Source organism: Thunnus thynnus, chromosome 16 (genome assembly GCF_963924715.1).
Source record: "Thunnus thynnus chromosome 16, fThuThy2.1, whole genome shotgun sequence".
Taxonomy (NCBI): Eukaryota; Metazoa; Chordata; class Actinopteri; order Scombriformes; family Scombridae; genus Thunnus; species Thunnus thynnus.
In genome coordinates, this window is record NC_089532.1 from 23,869,642 (window position 1) to 23,881,790 (window position 12,149).

The 12,149-nt window shown below is 41.2% G+C and overlaps 1 protein-coding gene across 1 annotated transcript; it reads right to left on the reverse strand.

Annotated features, from left to right (window-relative positions):
* Positions 1-2,066: 2,066 nt before the first annotated feature.
* Positions 2,067-10,748, reverse strand: LOC137199282 (calmodulin-1-like). The gene is made up of 6 exons (XM_067613467.1): positions 10,518-10,748; positions 4,460-4,490; positions 4,098-4,241; positions 3,899-4,005; positions 3,569-3,704; positions 2,067-3,256 (listed from the first exon to the last, which is right to left on the reverse strand). The coding sequence occupies exons 1-6, from the start codon at positions 10,731-10,733 to the stop codon at positions 3,228-3,230; spliced, it is 663 nt and encodes a 220-aa protein (XP_067469568.1). The 5' UTR covers positions 10,734-10,748; the 3' UTR covers positions 2,067-3,227.
* Positions 10,749-12,149: the final 1,401 nt, after the last annotated feature.

Sequence of the window (12,149 nt, forward strand, 5' to 3'; positions counted from 1 at the left end):
TTTATAGGGTGAGTCTGAAGGCTGATGTTGTTTTATTCAATAGTTAAAATTTTACTTTTTCATGCCAACAGATTCAGCGTTGCCTCTGAAACGACATTTTCATTCTGGTGGATACACAGTTCAGCTTCTGCTGAAATCCATTAAAGGAACTATGTGCAGCTGTTGTTATTTGAAGATTGAAGAACTGATGGTGCTTACATGAGACAGATATATAAATAAAATAAAAAGGATATAATCGCATATTTTTGGGAAACTTTCCAATACTTCCTCTGTAATGACTGGAGAATTAAACAAGATTAAACAATTTATGTTCATGAAATTTGGGGATTTTTCATGAATGGGGAAACAGTTTTGGAATGATGAAGCCAAAGAGGAAAGAGGGAGAATGAATGTCTGCAAATATCCTGAAACATATAATGTTATGTCCAACACTAACACAAACACACAAGCACACACCAACACAATGTCCCCACACCATTCTTTTGGCTGTCAGATAGAAAAAGTGAAATATTTATGCTGGTGAAAGCTGGAGCCTGGAGTGGGGGTTTTGCGTGTGTGTGTGTGTAAGTGTGAGCGAGCAAGAGAGGAAGAAAGTGTTACTAATGAGTGGATTTAGGGAAATGACATAAGGGTGTTGTCTCTCTCTCTCACACACACATTTTAAGTTGAGTAAGCTGTTTTGAAGGGCACTTTGTAAGGAGTAATGTATTAGATGCAGCAGTATGAGCAATTTAGTGCAGTCACACTGTGTGTAAATTGAGATAAGTTTGAGGCGAATGTGAGAAAGAATCTTCTGGATTGGAAACCCTGTTAATAATGTTGGAGTGGCAGCTCACTATAGCAAGCAGTGAGCTGCAAGATGTATTAATACGCCTCAGACGGTTACATAACTACAACTGTGTATGTGTGTGTGTGTGTGTGTGTGAGGGAGAGAGAGATACATGGATAAATCTAACACCTCCCACACTTCTCCATCTCTGTCTTTCCTCTCTGTCCTCTCTGTCTCTGTTTGTCTGTCTGCATCTTAATTAACACCAAAATCACAATCAGCAGCTACGTTTTATATATTGTAGTAAGTAGCATCAGTGCAAATACCAGTAGTGCAAATATATATAGTGCTATTTTTTACTGCTTATTGACATACTTCCCCAGTAAATAGTGTCTTTGTTAGAGCTAAAACTTCCATAAAAAAATCATATCAGCAGGTTTTATGGTTTTAAGATGCACTCTGAATCTCTTTTCATTTCTGTCTTTTCATCCCTCGCTCTCTTCCTCTCCCTCAAGTCCTGGATTTCTATTATTGTCTTTCAACCTCTTCATCCCCCACCTCCCTCCCTCCCCTTGTCTCCTCTCTTGCTCTATCCTCAAACTCCCACGGTTTTCTGCTCCCTCTCTATCCCTTCCACCCATCCCATGCCTGCTTCTGTTGCCTAGCAACACCTCCTCATCTGCAGACAGACGTTTCTCGACGATCTGAGGAAGTCCTTGTGACACATCTCCATACACACTGCACTGTAACATTACACTAATGAGGATGTGTTAGTGTCCATCATCATCATGATACACTGACATGTTTGTTCCAGGGTTTGAAAACCCTCCTTTAACACAACTCTCCCCTTATATGAACAGTGATACTGATAGGAAGTTGTAATTGATTATGTGTTGTTCATGGTAAATTATGTTTGTTGGTAGTTGTATCAATGAGAGAATGTCCCCTCTCTCATCTCTCCTTTGCAAATACACATATTGAATTGCAGACTGAGAGGATGGTTGCAACCTTTTGTAGCACTTTTCTGTTCTAGTCTTGTGTACTTAGTGGTAATCAGACCAAATTGTCAGATCCTGCTCATCTAAGATGTTTGGTAACATTAATCTAGGAGTGCAGAAGCTGACCACCTCTAAAAATGTTTTCTTTATGTGGGCTTTCATGTCTGTGCTTACACTTTGCTCTCTGTAAGACATTACATGCAATAAGTAGCAGATGAGTCACTTGAAAGCAGCACTTCCCCCACAGAACCAGCCTTCACTGAGGGAATTGTAAGAAATAAAACACCCGGTACGAGATCTTTAGTTCATGGTATTTTATTGGAAAAACAAAATGTAAAGACTAGCATGTACAACTTGGAATGCAGATCAACTGAACTGAACAGTTGGACTGGGCCGGGCCTCGCCGCACCCACACACACACACTTACACGCGCAAACTCACACACAAACACTAGATAGAAATGCCGCAAAGCACCGACCCCGTCCCCACTAATCTGAAATGAACACCCCGTAGAATCATGATACACATGCAACATTTGAGGCAAAACACTGCGTCGAGCATGATTCAGTGAGGAATAACGATGTTTTACTCTTTTTAGTTCACTACTGACTTATTAACTTCCTTATCGACAAATCTCTGTAAAATACCTGTAAAAACAGATACTCATGATATTGATTTTGCCCCAAAAATTGCTTGTGTATCATTGCCTTTAAAGCCCACCCAACCCCTCCAAATAGTCTAGGACACACCCACCGCCCGAGGGGCTCAAATCTACGCCCCACCTAGGCTTCACCCTCAAAAAAAGGTAAACACACAAAGGATAAAGCGATTATCCTGACATGCCAGAAACACAGAATCTAAAATGAGTTCTTATTTATTCCTTTTTAATATTTTTCTTAAAAATATCTCTGTCGTCACTGACTTCATTTAGGTAAGCAAACTGCAAAGGTTCTGCTGGTTCACTCGCTCCCATCCATCCGTCAACTAACCCCTCCCTCCTCTCTGTGGGTTGCAGACCAACCTGAGGCCCAACAACAGCCCTCTGCCACTGGGCTCACAACAGTAACCCATCTAAAGCTGCATGCATGAAGAACAGAAAAAAAGAAAACAGGAAGTCATAGAAGAAAGGCGATTGGCCAGCCCAAATAATCGTCATGACATCAGGCAGATGGAACCAGGAAGCAGAGGAGCAGTGGCCAAACCAGCCAGCTGCAGAGAGGATCTGATTGGGCAGCTCAGCGCTGGGGGGGCGGGGAATACAAGCCAGTACATGCAGATTCACTTAAGTTTTTTTCTTTTTGTCTTTTACCTTTTTTGAGCTTGTTTATATGGACAGATTTTCAGTTTTCCAACATTCAGTTTAAGTTGTCTATACAGAACAGTATGAATAAATGTAGATTTTTGCAATAAGAGGTAAGTGAAACATTTGACTGATTCTTTGTCTTTAATGTGAGCCCAGTTCATTTGGCGGTCATCATCTGAACGAATTCTGTGGGGGGGAACAAACAAAAAAACACACATCAGAAACAGTGTTTAACACATGTACTCACACAAGAAAATATCATTGATCAGACAGCAAGAAAGCAGCCATAAGACACTCAAAATGACCACAGAGCTTCTATCTATCATCAGTGTTTGTCAGCTTACATAACTAGCTCTGGCTTCACAAACAGGAATGAATCATAATACTGATGATGGAGGAAAGGTGGTGTGTGTGCATGGCTGTGTGTTCCTTGATGCGTGCAACTGTATTAGTGTAGTTGGGTTTTTAAATATCCAGATAGACTTTGCTCTCCTGTACCTTCGTAGTTGACCTGTCCGTCTCCGTCAATGTCGGCTTCTCTAATCATCTCGTCTACTTCCTCGTCTGTCAGCTTCTCTCCCAGGTTAGTCATCACATGACGCAGCTCTGCGGCGCTAATGTAACCATTGCCATCCTGGCCAAGAGACAGGTGGTCAGTTTGACACACATACAGCTATACAGTTAGTCATTAGCAGTCTATAATGGAGACAGTCTTTTATCAAATATCAGTATCAGTGAGGCCAGACAGAAGCACAGACTTCTGTCAGTAAAAGCTTAGGAAACACTGAATTTTACAACACATAACAAAACACACATACTCAGACCTACCTTATCAAAGACCCTGAATGCCTCTCTGATCTCTTCCTCACTGTCAGTGTCCTTCATCTTCCTTGCCATCATTGTCAGGAACTCAGGGAAGTCGATGGTGCCGTTGCCTAGAGAAGAGAAGGGCAAAGTCAGTAAAAAAGAACTACAAACACCGGTTTAACAATAAATCCTTGCTCATGTCGAGAGGGAACCAGCGTACCATCTGCGTCCACCTCATTGATCATGTCCTGGAGTTCAGCCTCAGTTGGGTTTTGACCCAGTGACCTCATGACTGTACCCAGCTCCTTTGTGGTGATGGTCCCATCTCCATCCTTATCAAACAGGGAGAAAGCCTCCTTGAACTCTGGACAGGTACAGGGAAAGGATGGGTGGGATGAGGGAAAACAAGAAGATAGAAGGTGGTGAAAAAGGAGAAGAAGAGAGAAAATGTTACCAACAGCAACATTATCACAATATAATAACACTGAGATTCCAGCTGACAATGTACGGACCTGTACAGAAAATATGTTTAACACTTAAGATGGTTTAAAAAAAAAAAGTGTTTTTGTAGTTTCAACTTACCAGCAATCTGCTCTTCTGTTAGTTGGTCAGCCTATAAAAACACAGAAACAAAGAAATTTAGGAGAGGTGGAAGGTAGGGAAAATAGAAAACACACTATAAAAGTAACTTAATCCTTTGAGTAGTGACAACCTAACCCTAACCCTACTTCTTTTCCAACAACATATCAGCAACAGCCTGCATGGACACTACATGAAAACAGAAATCATGTGGGATTAAAACCCGGTGTGAACTAAACTTCAAATTTAAGTCAGAGTGATGCAACGATCAGGCACAATGAGGTTTCTTTTCTTACACTTCTGGAACCAACTCCCCTCACACAGTTGTACTAACATCTGGTCACAGGAAAAACATCTCCAGTTTGAACCTTGAACACCTTCTCAAAAACACCGACAGTAGGAGGAGTTTCGGGTTATTTCCGAGGCAATCTTAACCACCAACATCTCACCCAGCTAACCCATTCATTTCACTCTGTGTATGCATTCGTGCACAACCTTTATCCCCTCAAAGTGGATATCTGTGAGGTCTGCCACCAGCTTCACTGCTTTCGGTTCTGGTTTTTTTGCCTCTCCACCTCTGCTTCCACCTCCTCGTCTTCCTCCATCCAGCCTTAATCCACCACCTCCTCTGCGCTGCTTCAGATCCACACCTCTTCCTTCTGTGCCTCCCCCAATTGCTCCTGTTTTCATACTGAGGCCATCTATGGCCCCCCGCACCATCACCAAGCCTTCAGCCATGCATTCAGCCCTCTTGCTGTTCTGGACAGCCTGTTTTTTAACTTCAGCTAACTCGGCTTTGGTTCTCTGCAGGCAGTTCCTCAGGTCCTGCATCTCTCTGACCAGGCCGTCCATGCGGCTGGACGATGTGTCCATCAGCATCTGTAGGAAGGCTCTGTAGTTCCTCTCCTGCTGCTGGATGAGCTCCTTGTAGAAATGCTGCTGTTCATCCAAGAGGTCATAGACTGTCGACAGGCTCACCAGCTCATCCTCGGCTTGGTACAGAGCGACTTTCTTCGGCATCATGATGAGGGAATGATAGCAAGGGCAGGAATGATTTCTTAGGATGGGAGGAATAGTTGGATGAAAGAAATGATGGCCAGACATCTATCAGTTCCTCCTGATTAGTGAAACAGATGGAAGAAGAGGCTGATCAACGGTAGATTTTTCCATCTCTCTGAAAAGTCACATAACTGTAAAGATGAGGAAAAACTTGACTTTGAGTCTTGATTTGAGTGGATGGCAGAATTGATGTATTTTTTTTTAGTCCTTCTGGATGGGTCAATGCTTGTATGGTAATCAGATGACTGGATAATTGTAGGACTTGTCTTTCAATCCTTCCAGAGTAGACGGCAGATGACAGAAGTGTTCACAATCCCTTTGGAGTGGCAAAGGTCAGTGGATTGGCACTGACCTGACAGGCGATGTCTCCCTTTTCCACGAGCTGGACGACGGGCTGATGGAATAGTTGGTCCGTCTGTTGATATTTGTCTGGTTACTTGTCCATCCGCCTGTCCGTCTCTCAATAAATCTGTCTGTCTACCTGCCTAACTGGAGATCTTTCTGTCTGTCCTTGTGTCTTGCAGCACTGTGAGTGTACGTGACCAGACGCTGTCCTTTCCTGGCTGCATCCAACCCCAACTGGGTGAGACTTTGGAGAAACCTGCTCCCTGTGTGTGTGTGTGTGTGTGTGTGTGTGTGAGCCTAGGCATGACAGTGAAACGCTTAGCTGTCTGTCTATCTCTCCAACAGATGTATAGTCAAGATGGATGCACAGATGAAGTGTCCACCTCCTGCAGTAGTTAACAGACGAAGAGCCTTCAACAGTTTACCAGAGAAACAGAATATATGTGTGTGTGTGTGTGTGTGTGTGGAGGCCAGAGGAGGTCACCCAATGTGTCAAGAAAATTGATTTAAGGTGTGTGTGAGTAACAGTGTCCAGACTAGGGGAGGTCACAGAGGTTTTATGTGTGTCCATATGTGTGTGTTAATCTGTGGCCTGTCATCTCACTGCTACAGTTGCAGCTCCTAGGGAGGATCAGTTGGCTGGTCATCTGACCTCCTAGACAGCATCATGGGTCACACCAAACGGCCCCCTCTGCAGGGCCTCTATCCGCAACAGTTTGTGTGAGTGACACTCATTTCCCTGAGTCCTGCGTCAACAGCATTTTTGTGATTAAGAAACAGGTTTGTTGAAATAAATGAGCCAAAATGGAAAACTCCCCGCTTCCAAAACTCACTCCAGACTGTCAGCAATATTAGTAAATATAAAGATGTTCAAGGGAAAGTGTCTTCTGCAAAATAACTAATTTCTTTCCTTTCTTCAAGTCGTAAGTCTTTCCTTAAATCCATGTCTAACAGCACACCAAAAAATATAGGGATGAAATATTTGAATTTCAACATGTCATAATTTTTAAGTTTAAGCACCCATCAGATTCATGACACACCTGCATGAAGTTTTTGATTTTCTCAAGCACAATTACCCGTACACAGCTGTTAGTTCAAAACTAACAGCTTTGTATGTGCTGAAACATTTCAACTACAAGGCAGGGCTGGGCAATATATCAATATTATATTGATATTGTGATATTAAACTAGATATTGCCTTAGATTTTGCATATCTTAGTATCATAATATGGCAGAAGTGTTGTCTTTTCCTGGTTTTAAAGGCTGTACAGTAAAGTGATGTAATTTTCTGAACATACCGGACTGTTCTAGCTGTTCTATTATTTGTCTTTACCCACTTAGTCATTATATCCACATTATTGATGATTATTTATCAAAAATCTCATTGTGTAAATATTTTGTGAGAGCACCAATAGTCATCCCTACAATATTGATATCGAGGTATTTGGTCAAAAATGTTGTGACATTTGATTTTGTCCCTATCACCCAGCCCTAATACGAGGTATTAATACAGTCAAGCGTTAGGAATGAGGCTTTCAGAGTTTGGGCGATGAGAATGACAGCGATGATGTGTGTCTCTGTCCATGCATGTGTGTGCACACTCTAGCGATGGTTAACAAGCTGCTAACCCCTGTAATATTCAGGCCAAATTCCTCTCAAGGTGCTGTAATTCCTGGCAATACAGACCACATTCCTGTCAGATAGCAGCACGTAAGCCCTATGATTTATCTAAAAGCACCCTTGGACAGTATTTATCTTTACTGATTCTACCAAATCATCAAGAATAATCATTGATTCCAGATGTGGTCATTTTTTAAAAAGAAAATCATTCTTGAAAAATAAAATTATGAGCTGTTAAAAAAAGATGGCAACGCAGAGCAAATGCAGATGTGTAAAAAAAAGTATAGGTGACGATCAAAGCTGACTGTGTGAACACATCATTATATCTATTTTGTATTCAGTATATTCTCACTTTCAGCAGGCTTATGATGAGCACATTTGAGTCACAATCCAACAGCAGAACACTCACACATCTTTTTTTTCTGCTTTAAACAAACCCCATTAATATGAAAGGAACTGTGACAACTGTCTCACAGACTACTTCCTCTTTCCTGTGTCAAACTTCGTCAACCATGTGGCTATAGTAACCACAAAGACTAACCACGTACCTATGGTAACTAATCCAACGGAAAATAATATTAGAGCAGTTTGTGAGGGACAGAATATCCATTTTGAAATCAATTTTAAAATCTACATGCAGTAGAGAGATGAGCCTTAAAATGAAGTCATGACTTCAACACAGTTCATCCTACTAGTTATTTAAAAAACTTGTCAGACTGCTTAAATTAAGAATATGATGAGATAATATAATGAAGTTAAATGTACCTAATATCAGCTAACATGAAGAAAAAACAATCTTAATACCCACAGACTATGTTGAGTGTGGTTTCAAACTTCAATGATTAAATATAGTAGGCCAATTACCACTTGGCTGTGTTTAAAGGCTAATCTAACCGACTCTGGCTGAGATAACCTAAAATACTTGAACTATCTAAATAAACTAAATTTGGATTTGCACACTGCTGAGCCCAACTACCCAATTTCAAGCAAATTATAATAAGCTTTTTTCCCACTCATTCATATAACTGGGGTGGATGAAAGATTTGAAACATCTGTCAGTATAAAGGACCACAGTTCAACAGCAATTGACCATAAAGTTGAATTAACACCATTAGAAAGTTCAACAAAAGCTGAACATAATAAGCTCTATAAGGGGAAGGTATTATTGCAGGGCTGTTGTATTAGACTGCATTAGTCTTGGCTAAGTGTCCCTTATAAACTGGCAACTGATTGTATAATCAGTAAATGTTTAACACCTGTTATGCAGATTATAACAATTTACTGCAAGCAATGAGCTGATGAAACAGAAAACAAGCACTCAAGGTTGAGATACACTGTGAGAGTCAAGTTAGTAAAGAATTGCACATAAAAGGGACGTGTCAAAAAAAAAGAAGCAAATAATGACTTTCAAATTTAACCAGAATTTACCTAAGTGTGTAGAAATTGGTGGCATCTAGCAGATCAGACTTGGCAGAAATGGAATATAATATTCATAAGTATGTTTTCATTAGTGTATAATCACCTGAAAATAAGAATTGTTGTGTTTTCATTACCTTAGAATGAGCCCTTTATATCTACATAGGGAGCGGGTCCTCTTACATGGAGGCCTTCATGTTGCACTGCCATGTCTCTACAGTTGCCCAGAACAGACAAACCAAACACTGGATCTAGAGAGGGCCTTTCACTTTTTTCCGCAAGTTTTGCAGCCACCGTAAGTTCTCCTACACACTTGGAAGGGAAGGTGTATTCTGTTGGTTGCAATCTGCAACCTCACTGCTAGATGCCACTAAATCTTACACATTAGTCCTTTAAGAGGTCATCCAGTTCCTTCAGAGAAAATATCTCCAAGCATCATTTTAAGTGGCATGTTGCTGCATGGTTTGTTTTATGTATTTACGTAACTGATTATGATTACAGAAGTAGACGGCTTTTCCTGGAGCCACTAGCCTACAATATGTTCAGCAGATTGCATCTGTCAAACAACGTCTTTATCTATTCAAGACTTACGTATAGCCTGAAGAAAAGGTCCACTATACCATATAATTACATTTTTACACATGACAACAGAGAGTATGTGTGGAAACAACTCCCTCCAGAAGCTATAAACTACAGACCATGACGGGTGTATGATGCTACCACTCCCTGAGGACTGATCCTAGGACACTGAATAAGAGGCTGACATTGTACATTTATGGGCAAGCTACGTTCAGAAACATCTGACAGACCAGACTTCATCAAGACACTTCCTCCTGCATCGTTAGTCACTACCAAAAAAAGGCGGTCTGTAACAAAATAACAGTCAACTTGTTCAAATTCTGAGTTTGTCGGTCGTTAACGGATATCTGTTTTCTTCTGTGGCAAAGTGACCACATACAGGTGTTACAGCATATTTTATGACCCAGTTAGGACTGCCAGTTCTACCCACTGCAGTTTTTTACATGCTGCATTCTGATAGCTGTTATCAATAACTGGAATAGCAATATCTAGGAAGATACGTGAGCCTATCTAGTACTGAGGCGACAATATAAGATAGCTATATTGGCAGAAACTGGTGGACAGAAGTGCACATCTGTCTGTCTCACCCATCAGCCTATTTTTTTCGTAGCAGGTTTAACACCGGCATATCATATGTGTTCAACACTACCGACATCCCTGCAGTAACAGCCTCTACTCTCAGAGTTGTCTGATGTTACAGAAAATCACTCTTTAAGGATGTTAACATTAGCTGTGATGCTAACGACAAGCCAAACGAACTGCCACAACTATTGCCAATTATGCGGGTCCCCCTATGACAAGCTCTGTAAATATTAACTCCATAAAATGATAAATTCAGTGGCGGGTACTAACTTACGCGCCTGTGATGTGACCATAAGCTTCTCTCTCTAGTCCACAGTGTTAACAGCTAGTTCTTTAGTTCACTCAACGGTACAAATGAGTCTCTTCCACTCGCTCTCTTTCTGCAGTTAAGCCGTCATGATATTTCAATTAAATGACTACAGAGAAGAGAGTAATGTAGTACAATAGATAAAATACTCACCATGCTTGTTTGAGTTAGAAACGCTGGTCTGCTAGCGCTACAGGGAGAGAGGAAATGGACGGTTGCTGTTTCGGAGCAGGGCAGGCTGGAGGCGGGCCGAACCACCGCTGTACGGTTCACTGTATTCCTCCGCACTGTGCGATAAACTAGCTCAGCCAGTGAGGTGTCCCTGCTGCCTCTGTCTGCACACGCGCACGCGCACACACACACGTGCATGTAAGAGTCTTTCGAGGTGCACAAACTCAGTGACCTGTCACGTTTCACAAAGGGAAGTTTCTCTTAACACGTCCGGTTCTCTGAGTTGAAACACATTTCAGACAAGGAAGTGAAGAATACTGCAGTTTCAATGAGCATTTAGGATGTGAAAGGGTTTGCATTAAGGGGCCTCAGGTGAGAGATCCCTGTTACTGACCCACCATCTAACGACCTATGTGCAATATATATGTAATCTGTTGGCTCCACTCTCTCATCAAGTCCAGAGCAACCTGCGCTTGAATTTAAGGCTGAATTTAAGACCTCACAAAGTGGGCCCCAGATCCCCAGGGCCCCCAAAAGCCCCGTGTTCACTGCATGACAGTAGGTCTTGACAGTTTCCCTCTTCCCTTATGAATTTGTAGTTAATCAGATTACCAAAACCTGTTCACATGCAGTGAAATTGGAGCTTTTGGGGCCCATCAGGATCTGTACAATTTCTCCCCTTGGTAATCCAGCCTTCATGCTGTTTTAATCATAGGCCTTTAGAGAAGTCAACTGGTGTGTAATAATAGTATAAAATGAAGCCCACTTCTCTGTTATTGAACATATGTAGTCCTAAGTCTGACACAAAATAACAGTATTGTAGACATTTAAATGATTCTGTGGGCTAAGTCCTTTTCACCATCACCTCTATTTATCACACCTGTAGAGAGTAGAGAAAATGGGGACTTTATGTATAATATATGTGCAGATTATTATAACCTTGGATTCTGGGAATAATTGTGTTTATCTAGCTAGTCTTAAACGAGGGCTAAAGAGTGATAATACCACAGGGGAAAGACTTAAACCTTAATTTACCTCATTTGGCACTTGCGAACAATTAAAAAATGAAGCAAGCTGACTTCTTACTAATTAAACATTTGGGTTGTCACCTAACAGTAGTGGGGTGTGTCTCTTTGAACGTAAATGAGGGCAGTGGAGACTTTCAATTTGTGGTGAAATAGCAATGAATAAATGAATCAAACAATCAATCATGTAAACCACCGTGCATTCTCTAATATGTTCATCTATTTGCATTAGTTGTGTCTCAAAATCTGTGAACAAAGAGAATATACCTGACATTCTTCCTAATTAAAACAAAGAGAGACAGTCAACATGGGATACGTGTCAAAGACTGTCTCATAAATATTAATTGGAGTGTCTCAGATAAAACAGAACATAGACTTAGTGGCGTTTCCTTGTCAAATCGACTGTCATATACCTTCCAGTATCTGTCTACTCTCAGACATTTATTGCATTATCCTCTGTGTGGCCACATGTCTCATCCACCTGGCACCAATAATAAAGTCTGCTGATGTGCTAAAAGCTGTCATTACATCGTCAGACAATGTTAGTGTAATGATACCTTAATTAATGACTACCATCTACCATTTTTCT

What these genes read in the sequence shown, in the direction of transcription:
- LOC137199282 (XM_067613467.1), bottom strand. Translation starts at nt 10,733, where the DNA reads ATGCACGTGTGTGTGTGCGCGTGCGCGTGTGCAGACAGAGGCAGCAGG. An exon ending in TTCTAACTCAAACAAGCATG is followed by an intron (nt 4,491 to 10,517) that starts GTGAGTATTTTA and finishes GTGTTTTTATAG; the next exon opens with GCTGACCAACTAACAGAAGA. An exon ending in CAATGAGGTGGACGCAGATG is followed by an intron (nt 4,006 to 4,097) that starts GTACGCTGGTTC and finishes TCTCTTCTCTAG; the next exon opens with GCAACGGCACCATCGACTTC.